The sequence below is a fragment of the Gigantopelta aegis genome, chromosome 8, assembly GCF_016097555.1.
Source record: "Gigantopelta aegis isolate Gae_Host chromosome 8, Gae_host_genome, whole genome shotgun sequence".
In the NCBI taxonomy this organism is placed as follows: Eukaryota; Metazoa; Mollusca; class Gastropoda; order Neomphalida; family Peltospiridae; genus Gigantopelta; species Gigantopelta aegis.
The window spans coordinates 80644490-80659632 of record NC_054706.1 but is presented as its reverse complement, the minus strand read 5'-3'; the positions used below and the strand labels follow the sequence as shown (position 1 = coordinate 80659632).

The 15143-nt window shown below is 42.0% G+C and overlaps 1 protein-coding gene across 1 annotated transcript; it reads right to left on the bottom strand.

Annotated features, from left to right (window-relative positions):
• Nucleotides 1-1529: 1529 nt before the first annotated feature.
• LOC121379176 lies at nucleotides 1530-11710 on the bottom strand. The gene is made up of 11 exons (XM_041507674.1): nucleotides 11557-11710; nucleotides 8492-8707; nucleotides 7924-8108; nucleotides 6266-6433; nucleotides 5578-5738; nucleotides 5088-5286; nucleotides 3921-4051; nucleotides 3652-3784; nucleotides 2922-3101; nucleotides 2006-2050; nucleotides 1530-1754 (listed from the first exon to the last, which is right to left on the bottom strand). The coding sequence occupies exons 1-11, from the start codon at nucleotides 11597-11599 to the stop codon at nucleotides 1545-1547; spliced, it is 1671 nt and encodes a 556-aa protein (XP_041363608.1). The 5' UTR covers nucleotides 11600-11710; the 3' UTR covers nucleotides 1530-1544.
• Nucleotides 11711-15143: the final 3433 nt, after the last annotated feature.

The following is a 15143-nucleotide window of genomic DNA, read 5'->3' as shown; positions in this document are numbered from 1 at the left end:
CTCTATATCGCTATGTCTCTCTATCTATATCTGTCTGTCTGTCTGTCTGTCTGTCTGTCTCTCTCTCTCTCTCTCTCTCTCTCTCTCTCTCTCTCTCTCTCTCTCTCTCTCTCTCTCTCTCTCTCTCTCTCTCTCTCTGTCTTCTGCCTGTCTGTCTGCCTCTCTGTCTGTCTGTCTGTATCTCTCTCTGTCTGTCTGTCTGTCTGTCTGTCTCTCTCTCTCTCTCTCTCTCTCTCTCTCTCTCTCTCTCTCTCTCTCTCTCTCTCTCTCTCTCTCTCTCTCTCTCTCTCTCTCTCTCTCTCTCATAACAACAACCCACATAGCTAAGGTTTGTGCCCAAGACAGACTGCTTGAACAATACGTATATATACAAACACTGGGATCCCCGCCAGTGGGCCCACTTGGCTATTTCTCGTTCCAGCCAGTGCAATACGCTGGGTATATCAAAGACCGTGGTATGTACTATCCTATCTGTGGAATGATGCATATAAAAGATCCCTTGTTTCTAATGGAAAAATGTAGCGGGTTTCCTCTCTAATACTATATGTCAAAATTACCAAATGCTACTCTATCCCAGATGGCTCTGCACCTATCCTATCCCAGACTGCCCTATCCCAGACTACCCTATCCCAGACGGCCCTGCACCTATCCTATCCCAGACGGCCCTGTACCTACCCTATCCCAGACGGTCCTGTACCTACCCTATCCCAGACGGCCCTGCATCTACCCTATCCCAGACTACCTTATCCCAGACGGCCCTGCATCAACCCTATCCCAGACTACCTTATCCCAGACGGCCCTGCACCTACCCTATCCCAGACGGTCCTGCACCTACCATATCTATCCTAGACGGCCCTGCACCTACCCTATCCCAGACGGCCCTGTACCTACCCTATCCCAGACGGCCTGCATCTACCCTAGCCCAGACTACCTAATTCCAGACGGCCCTGCACCTACCCTATGCTAGACGGCCCTGCACCTACCCTATCCCAGACGGCCCTGCACCTACCCTATCCAGACGGCCCTGCACCTACCCTATCCCAGACGGCCCTGTACCTACCCTATCCCAGACGGTCCTGTACCTACCCTATCCCAGACGGCCCTGCACCTACCCTATCCCAGACTACCTTATCCCAGACGGCCCTGCATCAACCCTATCCCAGACTACCTTATCCCAGACGGCCCTGCACCTACCCTATCCCAGACGGTCCTGCACCTACCATATCTATCCTAGACGGCCCTGCACCTACCCTATCCCAGACGGCCCTGCACCTACACTATCCAGACGGCCCTGCACCTACCCTATCCCAGACGGCCCTGTACCTACCCTATCCCAGACGGCCTGCATCTACCCTAGCCCAGACTACCTAATCCCAGACGGCCCTGCACCTACCCTATGCTAGACGGCCCTGCACCTACCCTATCCCAGACGGCCCTGCACCTACCCTATCCAGACGGCCCTGCACCTACCCTATCCCAGACGGCCCTGTACCTACCCTATCCCAGACGGCCCTGCACCTACCCTATCCCAGACGGCCCTGCACCTACCCTATCCCAGACGGCCCTGTACCTACCCTATTCCAGACGGCCCTGCACACTCCCTTGTTGGTCTTGCAGACGTCGTTGAGAGCCTTCCCGACCTGCTCTGCACAGTCTGCCAGAGTGTTTACAGGGATTTCGTCAATCTCTGCCTTGGTCATGGCTTGTAGGAAGACCCCGATAGACTTGACTTTATCACACGTGAACGAGCCCAGCTACAACACAAACAACACACTATAGAAACATCAAATAACGACTACTGGAAGAAATAATGAAAACTGCTTTCTTTTTGGATTTTCATAATTTTCAAAACATTAAAACTTGTTGTTTTCTTTTGCAAACCACAAATATCGTGCACATTATTGTGTAAATATTATATTATATAATATATAATATATTATCTATTATATATACTGACTGAAACATTTTAAAACTTAATTATTATTGTTTTTAAACTTCAACTTACCGAGTAGCTTTTTTCCATTTTACACACGTTCCACAAATGTTTCAGCTATAAATAAACAGAAGAAGGAATTAGAATGGCTGAAGAGCTGACAGACATACAACATCGGGTATTTAGTTCATGTTTCTACTTTTATATCGGATATCTAGTTCATGATTCTACTTTAATATCGGGTATCTAGCTCATGTTTCTACTTTGATGTCGGGTATCTAGTTCATGTTTCTAATTTGATGTCGGGTATCTAGTTCATGTTTCTAATTTGATGTCGGGTATCTAGTTCATGTTTCTACTTTGATGTCGGGTATCTAGTTCATGTTTCTACTTTGATGTTGGGTATCTAGTTCATGTTTCTACTTTGATGTCGGGTATCTAGTTCATGTTTCTAATTTGATGTCGGGTATCTAGTTCATGTTTCTAATTTGATGTCGGGTATCTAGTTCATGTTTCTACTTTGATGTCGGGTATCTAGTTCATGTTTCTACTTTAATATCGGGTATCTAGTTCATGTTTCTACTTTCATGTCAGGTATCTAGTTCATGTTTCTACTTTAATGTCGGGTATCTAGTTCATGTTTCTACTTTTATATCGGGTATCTAGTTCATGTTTCTACTTTATATCCGGTATCTAGTTCATGTTTCTACTTTAATATCAGGTATCTAGTCCATGTTTCTACTTTCATGTCGGGTATCTAGTTCATATTTCTACTTTTATATCGGGTATCTAATTCATGTTTCTACTTTGATGTTGGGTATCTAGTTCATGTTTCTACTTTCATGTCGGGTATCTAGTTCATGTTTCTACTTTTATATCGGGTATCTAGTTCATGATTCTACTTTAATATCGGGTATCTAATTCATGTTTCTACTTTATAGCGGGTATATATCTCTTTTATGCTTCTCGCTATGACGTCACAACTCACATCTTGAGTCTTGAAGTGTGCGTCCTTCACCTTGTCCCAGTCGCTGCAGATGACGCTCTTGTTGACCTTCTTCAGGTCGGACGAGGACAGGGAAGATATGCTTGAACCGAAGTCAGAGAACGAGTCACTTTCCCATTTGAACGTATCGTCCGACGCGACTCGATCCGTGATCGGTCGCATCTGAAAAAGAACGCGAACCAGACGTAAAAAACTGATCTTGTGTACGGTGTATGGTGATGGTGTACGGTGTATAGTGATGGTGTATAGTGATGGTGTACGGTGTTTAGTGACGGTGTATGGTGTATAGTGATGGTGTACGGTGTATAGTGATGGTGTATAGTGATGGTGTACGGTGTTTAGTACTGGTGTATGGTGTATAGTGATGGTGTACGGTGTATAGTGATGGTGTATGAGCACTAAACTGTAATACGCTGGATATGAGCGCTAAAAGCTAACACCTTGGGTATGAGCGCTAAAAGCTAATACTTTGGATATGAGCGCTAAAAGCTAACACCTTGGGTATGAGCGCTAAAAGCTAATACGCTGGGTATGAGCGATGAAAGCTAATACCCTGGATATGAGCGCTAAAAGCTAATACCCTGGATATGAGCGCTAAAAGCTAACATCTTGGGTATGAGCGATAAAAGCTTATACTTTGGATATGAGCGCTAAAAGCTAATATGCTGGCTATGAACGCTAAAATGTGGTAAAAGCCAAATGGACCACGAACCTCCTTACTGTCGAAGGTCTGTCCTGGACACTGTGTCTCCTTATCTCTGAGGAAAGCCTTGAGATCGTCCACCGTCGCCACTTTCTCGAAGAAACGTTTGTTGGGTGCGTATTTCACCATGATGCACAGGATTCTGGGTAACATAAAAGAACACGTGAAAGTTTTAAAGTCAGAGTCACACTGCCCTGATGTCGAGAAGGAAAATACTACTATTTTAACGGCGTCTCCCCACATTGTAAACTAGCGTAGTATAAGACATAGAACCTTACTTGGTTTTCTGGTTTGCAGTCCAAGCCTTGTTTACAGTCCAGTAGGTTATCAGTTTCGGAGCCATCGCTTTGAAGATGACTTCAGCGGTCTTTTTGTCGAGAGCGAACAACTCGTTCAAACTGTCCACTGCCTGTAATAGATAACTGACCATTGCAGCAGTCTATTACAGTAACTTAGTCTTAACAACTCATCCAAACTGTTCACTGATGAGAGAGAGAGAGAGAGAGAGAGAGAGAGAGAGAGAGAGAGAGAGAGAGAGAGAGAGAGAGAGAGAGAGAGAGAGAGAGAGAGTCAGACAGACAGACAGAGAGGGAGAGAGAGACAGACAGACAGACAGAGAAGGAAAGAGAAAAAAGAGAGAGAAAAAAAATAGAGAGAGAGTAAAGTTTGTTTTGTTTAACGACACCACTAGAGCACATTGATTAATTGTGAGAGAGAGACAGTTAGAGAGAGAGAGAGAGAGAGAGAGAGAGAGAGAGAGAGAGAGAGAGAGAGAGAGAGAGAGAGAGTAAATGAGTTAGAGAGAGAGAGGGGAAGAGAGAGTTATAAATAGGGGCGGATTGAGGTACGGAGAGAGCAAGAAAGAGAGAGAGCGAGAGAGAGAGACGGGGAGTGTAGAGGTTGAGGGAGAAGGTTGATGTAGGAAGGGTGGAAACCCGTTATCGCCACCGAAAAGAACAGATTTTTAAAAATGCACTTTTCCATAAAGAAGACAACACATTTTGATGTACCAATCTAGGGGTACGGTTAAAGGCGACAGAGCATCAAAATGTATTACCCATATGGGCTCAAATATACGGGGTAATATTTTTTCGATCTCTGCACAGTGTGCAGATTGCTTCTACAGTCACTGATTGGCTGGCTTTAAAAACACAAGATTTGATTGGCAATTACATACTGCCGGGACTACTTTTTGTTCATTCATGATTCCATTCGTCGGTCAAACTATTACTACGAACTTCAAATATTTTTTTACGATACGAACATTTACGGAATTAAAAATCAAAATATATGTACAAATGATTAAAAATGTTTTTATTTTATTATTTTGACTGTTAATAAAGCAAACTATATGGCACAACTCATTTAAAGTGTTCCTGTATTCTTGAATAAACTGACTGGTTCTACATCAAACCGAATGATCACACTGGAGACCAATAACTTACGTCGGAAACTTTGATTTTGAAAAGTGATGTCTTTGGCAAGTTGGCCAGGTACGGAGAAAGCTTTTTGATATTGGCGGCGCTCCACGAACCGACGTCCTGAAGATCGGAACACTTCGCCAGTTTCCGTGCAACTGCCTTTTTCACGTCTTCCGACACGACAGAATGAAACTCGGACTTGGTAAGTCTGTCTCTTTGAGTGCTGAAAACAGAATCAGAAGTGTTCACTGTATAGCCAACTGTATGACGAAGGTGATGTTTAACGATACCACTAGATCACATTAATGTATTAATCATCGGCTACTGGATGTCAAACGAATAATAACGAATTAATAAATGCTGTATTGAAGTCACTACTGACTTGTCACAGAAGTAAATAAGTGATGTATTGAAGACACTACTGACTTGTCACAGAAGTACATAAATGATGTATTGAACACAATACCGACCTGTCACAGAAGTAAATAAATGGTGTATTGAAGACAATGCCAACCTGTCACAGAAATTTGCGTCTGGCACTCTGTTGACGTCCTCGGGTGTGACGGCGTCGGGAGCCAACATCAGCCCGTTGACGTCCCACTGGTCCGCCGGGATCGTCTGCGCCATCTTCTCGTACAGGAACGCCCCTTTAGCGCCCGACACGATCGCGCGCACCTGGAAGACACCACGCAAAACAATCAACTAACTCGTATCGAAATGAGGACCGATCATCGATTATAATAAAAACATTGATCGGTGAGGCTCTGGTGATGTGAAAACATTGATCGGTGAGACTCTGGTGATGTGAAAACATTGATCGGTGAGGCTCTGGTGATGTGAAAATCAATTATAAATAAACAAAATATCTGTACATAACGAGTAGGAGCATTGCTTACATCGTCAGAAGCCCTCTTGCGATGATCTATTATTATATCCACATTTCACTATATAACGAGAATGAGCATTTCTTGCATAGTTTGAAGCACTCTTCTTCAAATCCGACGATTAATTATAATCGTAAATTAATGCGATAATGGATTATGAAATCAAAGATTGACTATACACAACAAATATGATGATTGCTTACATCGTTTGAAGCCCTCTTCTTTCAGATCGATGATTGATTATAATCGTAAATTAATGCGATAATGGATTATGAAATCAAGTATTGACTATGAATAACGGGTATGATAATTGCTTACATTGTCTGAAGCCCTCTTCTTCCAGGCGAGAGCGACGCAGTCCGAACAGCGGTCTTCGAAGGCGATGGCCATCTCGCTGTCTGTGACGGAGTCGTTGGCCACGCGGCCACACACGACGTCGAGCGCAGCCTCGTCCAGCTTGCCCGTCAACTCACACAGCAGCTCTTTCTGTGAATACAAGACAAGTCTTTATTTACCTACAGCTTCACAGCTCATCGGTACAAATAACACCAGCTCTTTCTGTGAGTACAAGACAAGTCTTTATTTACCTACAGCTTCACAGCTCATCAGTACAAATAACAGAAGCTCTTTCTGTGAGTACAAGACAAGTCTTTATTTACCTACAGCTTTACAGCTCATCAGTATAAAAAACCACATACCGTGCAATGACTGCGCAATATAGTGTAGTGCAGGAGAATACAATATAAAATACACATAGAAATGCACATACATATATACATAAGTTGATTGAATTCTTTAATATTTTTAACACTTAATAACAAGACAACTGTACAGGCCGACAGTCTTTTTCAGTATTTACTTCTTACATTGTCATGTCTAGGATATTCTAACAAAACATGATATTCGTCCTCAACTTTATTCAGATTATAATAAATACCAGTTGTTTCTGTTCTTTCTGTTTTCCTATACCTTCCCGTTTCCAGAGCCAAAACGTCAAAGTATTTCGGTTTAGTGGTGGGAGATCTGGCCTGGGGCTTTAAAACCCTTTAAGATCACGGAGGTTGTATATGAATGATATATTGATCACGGAGGTTGTATATGAATTATATATTGATCACGGAGGTTGTATATGAATGATATATTGATCACGGAGGTTGTATATGAATTATATATTGATCACGGAGGTGGTATATGAATTATATATTGAGAGAAACCAGAATGGAACTCGTGGTACTGTAAACGAAGTTTAATTCACTGACTGACGGCCAGTAACACGGTTCACTTCCCGACACTGCATGCCAGTAGTGGTGCACTGACTGACGGCCAGTAACACGGTTCACTTCCCGACCCTGAATGCCAATAGTGGTGCACTGACTGACGGCCAGTAACACGGTGCACTTCCCGACACTGCATGCCAGTAGTGGTGCACTGACTGACGGCCAGTAACACGGTTCACTTCCCGACCCTGAATGCCAATAGTGGTGCACTGACTGACGGCCAGTAACACGGTTCACTTCCCGACACTGCATGCCAGTAGTGGTGCACTGACTGACGGCCAGTAACACGGTGCACTTCTCGACACTGCATGCCAGTAGTGGTGCACTGACTGACGGCCAGTAACACGGTGCACTTCCCGACAGTGCATGCCAGTAGTGGTGCACTGACTGACGGCCAGTAACACGGTGCACTTCCCGACACTGCATGCCAGTAGTGGTGCACTGACTGACGGCCAGTAACACGGTGCACTTCCCGACACTGCATGCCAGTAGTGGTGCACTGACTGACGGCCAGTAACACGGTTCACTTCCCGACACTGCATGCCAGTAGTGATGCACTGACTGACGGCCAGTAACACGGTTCATTTCCTGACACTGTGCATGAGAGGTTTCGTTGCAGTTACTGTTAGTGTTGGTGTGATTAGTTTCCATTTGTATATTATAATTCACTAATGGCGAAGAAAGACAAAACGACATTACCTTGACGACGAGTAGTTCGACGGGTCGAATCTTCCCGAGGAAGGCGACCAGCTCGTCGTACGTAACGGTGTCCCACTTGGACCGGATGTCGATGAACATGTCCCTGTCACTGTCGGTCAGGTCCTCCATCACTTTCCACAGAGGCATCATCAGCTGGTCTCCCGTGAACGTGTCGACCGAGTGATCTGAATAACACATCACTTCTTACAACTCTTCACAGTGAATAAATCAAGTATTACACACACACGCGCACACACACACACTTGATTTATTAATCATCGGCTATTGGATGTCACATATTTAGTCCCACATACAGGACAGCACATACCACGGCCTTTGATATACCAGTCGTGGGGCACTGCCTGGAACGAAAAATAACCCTATGTGCACACAGGCGGGGATCCCAGACCGACTGCACATAAAAAGAGCGCTATACCACTGGGCTAGATCCAGCCTTTATACACATATGCATACTCGTAAACGTACACGTACACGTACACACACACAAACACACACACACACACACACACACACACACACATACACACAGGGATGTCGTGGCACCCACCTGGACTATTGACTAGTTTGTCAAAAAATGTTTGTTGCTCAGCCGTTAGTTTTTGCCGGAACGCTTGTCTTTTGGCATCAGTGTTGAGTAATTTCGACTCCTGATTGCCCGTCCCTACATTATTACTACATCGGATGGATGACTGGCTTCTAAACTTTTGAAATTCACTGTCAGCGCTAATCTCTGCTCCCTTTGTAGCCGCGTTGACCGTCACAGCTGAAAAAACAAAAACAAAACCCAACTAAATGATACCTTTGATGACGAAGTTTCCCCTATTCCAACCAGTGCCCCACGATCGATATATCCATGTAATAAAGGCTGTGGTATGTACTATCCTGTCTGTGGGATCGTGCATATAAAAGATCCCTTGACATTAATCGAAAAGAGTAGCCCATGAAGTGGCGACAGCGGGTTTCCTCTCTCTATATCTGTGTGGTCGTTAACCATATATCTGACGCCATATAACCGTAAACAAAATGTGTTGAGTGCGTCGTTAAATAAAACATTTCCTTCCTTCTTCTAATGGACAAAACGAATGTAGCGGGTTTCCCCCTGATATCAAGCAGCCGATGATTAATCAATCAATGTGCTCTAGTGGTGTGGTTGAACATACTATTTTACTGTGTGGCGAAGCTGTGGGATTTAAGGCCGGGATGTGCTGAGTTCGGTGACCGCTACTGGCTATCGTACAAAGTACAAATGCTCGGCTCATTATGGAGGTTCAAGTCCACTGTACCGACGTTTTCAACACAGATGCTGTGTGTGAACAACATAGTGTACTTGAATCTTAAGCACGAACAAATATATATATATATATATATATATATATATATCATTATTACTTGTTTAAAACCACAAATGACAATTTAGTTACATTTCTTTCTTTGTATTTATTTGTATTTACTAGTTCATGGTTCATTGCGACAAAATAACTTTTAACTGACAATTAATATAGCCAGTATTGTAAAACCAGTATTAATAGACTGGCATCATCTAAGCTCTGCACTTGTATCAACCTGTCCATTATTTCTGCATTTTCCGTTCTATACATCTTTCCACTTCAAATTAATTTAAATTTTAAGAACCCTGCTTACATTCTTTTGATTTTTTTTAAAACACAAACACATTAAATAAAATATTTGGTTTTAGTTTTATTTTACATTTTATTTTATGTTTTTTGTAAACAAATAGTTGAAAAGTTTGACAATGAGAATGAATATTGTAAGTTTGTTTAAACTCATGATATTTTACACATGATGCATTTGAATTTGTGTTTCACACCACTGATGTGTTCACCTTAGTTTGACACCCAGTAGCTGATGTAGCTTCGTGCTGGGCTGTCGTAAAACATTCAGCCATTTTGTATTTGTTTCACATTTATCAGTTAAAATAATTAATATGAACAACCCTGTGTTTATTTCAATATATATTTTATTATAATCATTTTACTCCCCCCTCCCCCCTTTCAATCTCTCTCTCTCTCTCTCTCTCTCTCTCTCTCTCTCTCTCTCTCTCTTCTCTCTCTCTCTCTCTCTCTCTCTCTCTCTCTTTCATCTCTCTCTCTCTCTCTCTCTCTCTCTCTCTCTCTCTCTCTCTCTCTCTCTCTCTCTCTCTCTCTCTCTGTCTCTCTTCTCTCCCTCTCTCTTCTCTCCCTCTCTCTCCCCTTATTCCTATCTCCGTCTCTCTCCATGATGAACAAAGATGTAAATAAAACGCATTCGTGCCCACAACATATTAGCTTTTATTAAATGTTAGTTGTTTATGTTGCGTCCATCCAGAGCTACATTGTAGTAAGTTAGTGAGGCGGCTAGTGTGTGATTATCAGCTTTGTGCATTGATCCGCCGTGCACGTCAAGAGTATTGAGGGGCAATGATCGCAAACTTTGTTTACATTCACAGTCCCTTATGGCATATGGAGTCCATTATTTTTTGGGTGTTTTGGGGACCTTAGGGCATGATGATTTTAAACCGGCCTCGGTGGCGTCGTGGTTAGGCCATCGGTCTACAAGCTGATAGGTACTGGGTTCGGATCCCAGTCGAGGCATGGAATTTTTAATCCAGATATCGACCCCAAACCCTGAGTGAGTGCTCCGCAAGGCTCAATGGGTAGGTGTAAACCACTTGCACCAACCAGTGATCCATAACTGGTTCAACAAAAGCCATGGTTTGTTCTATCCTGCCTGTGGGAAGCGCAAATAAAAGATCCCTTGCTGCTAATCGGAAAGAGTAGCCCATGTAGTGGCGACAGCGGTTCCCTCTCAAAATATGTGTGGTCCTTAACCATATGTCTGACGCCATATAACCGTAAATAAAATGTGTTGAGTGCGTCGTTAAATAAAACATTTCTTTCTGATGATGATTTTAATATCGACTGGCAACTATTATATTCAACAAAATTAAAGCTTACAGGGAGTGAATGAATGAACGAACGAATGAATTAATGAATGAATGGATGAATGAATGAATACAACCCTGTATATCCCCCTAAAAAAATTACACAAAAATATAATAAAATAAAACAAAATAAAAAAAATAAAAATGCCACAGCTGTTGGGAGCTGAGTTCGTATCCCGGTACAAGACACATGTCACGTTTTTGTTAAACTTTTGTTTTATGCATGCATATCATGAATATACAATCATTATAATTGTTGTTTTATTATTATTATTATTATTATTATTATTATTATTATAATTGTTTATATTATTATAATTATTGTTATATTATCCTCATTATAAGGGTCGTTGTTAATTTAATTCATATTCCTCTTTCATCACATTTCTTTTTCAACAGACCAAAAACGTTTTTCCCGATTGCATGAATAAATATATCAAAGTTATTTGATATAAGTTTACAAAATTAAGTTTATTCTTTACCAAATCTAGATTTCCCCGAACATGTTAACAGCATATTTTCCGCTGGACGCTTAACCTGAAATGAAAAGTATCTGTAACTGCAATAACACCTTGTGATCACGTACTATCTTTAATAAGGAATCGCTTCATTAGCATTTACCATAACGCTCACAGATGTGTAATTACAACCCCCCGCCTCAGTCCACTTACCTAGAGCTATAACGGTCAGACATATTCCGTACATGCGAATCATTGCGTCCCTTCTATCCACTGACAGGTGGAAGAGTTATCTGGCGGTGAGCAGACGGCACCCGCTATTAAAAGGCGGGACTGATTAAAGCTCGAGTCTCCTGACTTCTCTGCTATAGCGACAGAGAAAAACAGAACAACACTCGGCCCAGAATCGTGATGGTAATATAAAAGACTTAAGCTGGCTGGTTGAGCATGTTTAGCACCCGTGGTAACCTTTTCTTTCAATTTGAATGTTTAATGCATATTAACCCCCTTCTAAAATAGATATCTGTTACGAAGCAGTTTGAAAATCGTGACTAGTTATTTTTGGTAACGTCTGTACGTGATACGTGTCTATATCATGGATACAAATTACTACGCATGTGATTTTGACGATTTTTGTGATTTGAGATGAGTGAGAAAATTAATTCAGTTTAATTAATGCAATAATCGACGAAACAGTTTCAGTATTACCCGTTGATCAAACACGTTTCTACGCGTACGTATTTCTGTCGACTTGCAAAACCATGAGAACAAATTTCTATGTACACTGTTTTGATGCTGTCCCGCCCCCACCCACCCCAAAATAACAAAAAGCAACCCCCCCCCCTAAAAAAAAAACCCAACCCAAAAACCCAAACAAAACAAACCCACCAAAACTACCCCAAAAATTATAAGGAAGAAGTTTGTTTTGTTTAACGACACCACTAGAACATATTGGTTTATTAATCATCGGCTATTGGATGTCAAACATTTGATCATTTTGATATACAGTCTGACAGGAAACCTGCTACATTTTTCCATTAGTAGCAATATTTGTTTTATATGCACCATCCCACAGACAGGATAGCACATACCACGGACTTAAAATATACCAGTCGTGGTGCACTGGCTGGAATGAAAAAAAAAAGAAGAAACAAATGCGCCCCTCACATATGGAATCTCTGCTATTGATACTAACAAAACCGCACACGCGAAGAACAGCCCCAAACGTTATATATCCGTCAATTCTCCTTCCAGCCAGTGTACCACGACTGGTATATCAAAGATCCCTTGCTACTAATGGGAAAATATAGCGGGTTTCCTATTTAAGATTATATGTTAAAATTACCAAATGTTTGACATCCAATAGCCGATGATTAATAAATCATGTGCTCAAGTGGTGTTGTTAAACAAAACAAACTTTTTTTGGTCGTTTTAATGTTTGTAGTAATCAAAACTAGATGACAGGCCTCGGTGGCGTCGTGGTTAGGCCATCGGTCAACAGGCTGGTAGGTACTGGGTTCGGATCCCAGTCGAGGCATGGGATTTTTAATCCAGATACCGACTCCAAACCCCGAGTGAGTGCTCCGCAAGGCTCAATGGGTAGGTGTAAACCACTTGCACACGAGAGAGAGAGAGAGAGAGAGAGAGAGAGAGAGAGAGAGAGAGAGGAGAGAGAGGGAGAGAGAGAGAGAGAGAGAGAGAGAGAGGAGAGAGAGAGAGAGAGAGAGAGAGAGAGAGAGAGAGAGAGAGAGAGAGAGAGAGAGAGAGAGAGAGAGAGAGAGAGAGAGAGAGAGAGAGAGAGAGAGAGAGAGAGAGTAAAAGAGTTAGAGAGTTAAAGAGGTGGGGGATAGAGTGTGTATAATTTAAATAATAGTATATTGTTATAATTATATTTTACGTTTAGCTTTTGTCTATGCTTTGTTTATTTTATTATTTTGTAATACTAGTATGTAAATTTGCACTTGGTCTTATGTATGGCGGTTAAAGGTGCATTAGCATAGTGACATGTCCGTATTTTGTATTGATTTGTGATAGATATCTGCTAATTAAAGGTGCCTGACCGTAGTTGAAAGTACCATGTACAATTCATATACATTTTAATTATAAAATGATCCTAGGAAACGCCTGGACATTCGTCACGTAAAGAAAATAGGATTCATTGTCTACGATGTAATGATCTAAGAATGAAATATATACATACACGCGCACGCGTGCGCTCACATGCACACATATACCCACACACCACAAACACACGCATACACCACACACACACACACACACACACAACAAACACACACACACACACAAACACACACACACACACACACACAACAAACACACACACACAAACAAACACACACACAGCAAACACACACACAAACAAACACACACACAAGCACACACACACACAGTTGTGAGTTTACTGAAGTCCCAACATTACGCGCCAAGCAGATATTATCTGATTACAAACCCACACCGATGATTGTTTTTCCCATACACGTTTGTGATGACACCGCCCACAATTAATATTATACGTCATGCAAAATACATACTGGTTGATGAAAAGAAAAAAAAGAAAGAAGTGTTTTATTTAACGACGCACTCATCACATTTTATTTACGGTTATATGGCGTCAGACATATGGTTATGGACCACACAGATTTTTTTTTTAGAGGAAACCCGCTGTCGCCACATAGGCTACTCTTTTACGACAGGCAGCAAGGGATCTTTTATTTGCGCTTCCCACAGGCAGGATAGCACAAACCATGGCCTTTGTTGAACCAGTTATGGAACACTGGTCGGTGCAAGTGGTTTACACCTAACCATTAAGCCTTGTGGAGCACTCACTCAGGGTTTGGAGTCAGTATCTGGATTAAAAATTCCATGCCTCGACTGGGATCCGAACCCAGTACCTACCAGCCTGTAGACCGATGGCCTGCCACGACGCCACCGAGGCCGGTACTGGTTGATGTAAAGTAAACAAAGACACACAATAAATATGGCTTCAAAATCCCTAGGCCCCCGGCTGTCCACCCCCTCGAAAAGAAAAAGCCAAAAGACCCCAACCCCCGAAGAAAACCCATAAATAAACAAAACAAAAATACCTGAGAAAAAACTAAATATAAATAAACATAAATAAACTAAAAATAGTACAAACAAAACACATAATCTCCTAACCCCTGCAACCCCCCAAACCCCCCCCCCAAAAAAAAACCCTAACAGCAAGTCCCTCAAAAACAAAACACCCCACCAAAACAACCAACGTAAAGTTAAAGTTTGTTTTGTTTAACACCACTAGATTTATTAACAGACAATTGGATGTCAAACATTTAGTAATTTTAACACATAGTTTTAGAGAGGAAACCCGCGACATTTTTCTATTAGTAGCAAGGGAAGTTTTATATGCACCATCCCACATACAGGATAGCACGTACCACGGCGTTTGATATACCAATCGTGTTGCACTGTCTGGAACGAATTTAACAACAACAACATCGACAACAACAACAACAACATCGACAACAACAACAATAACAACAACACGATGTCAGTGATTTAAAAGAGGGGCGTCAATACCCGCACGTCGCATCACTCTCTGTACACCCATGAGTCAGGATTATTGAGGTACATAATTACGTCATGTATATCATATTACATGATGACACGTGTAAAACGCGACGTCCGATGTCATCTGACGAGCATAGAGGTACAATAACAAATGTTGATCAATACAGTGCTTTCAGAACTAGTTGCCTGGCAACGAGGAAACAAACAGTGACAGGATGAAATCTATACAAAAT

Coding starts and splice junctions, on each gene's coding strand:
- LOC121379176 (XM_041507674.1), bottom strand. CDS start 11,599: ATGATTCGCATGTACGGAATATGTCTGACCGTTATAGCTCTAG. Junction 6,434..7,923: donor TCGAACTACTCGTCGTCAAG/GTAATGTCGTTT, acceptor TTGTATTCACAG/AAAGAGCTGCTGTGTGAGTT. Junction 5,739..6,265: donor AGAAGAGGGCTTCAGACAAT/GTAAGCAATTAT, acceptor GGTGTCTTCCAG/GTGCGCGCGATCGTGTCGGG.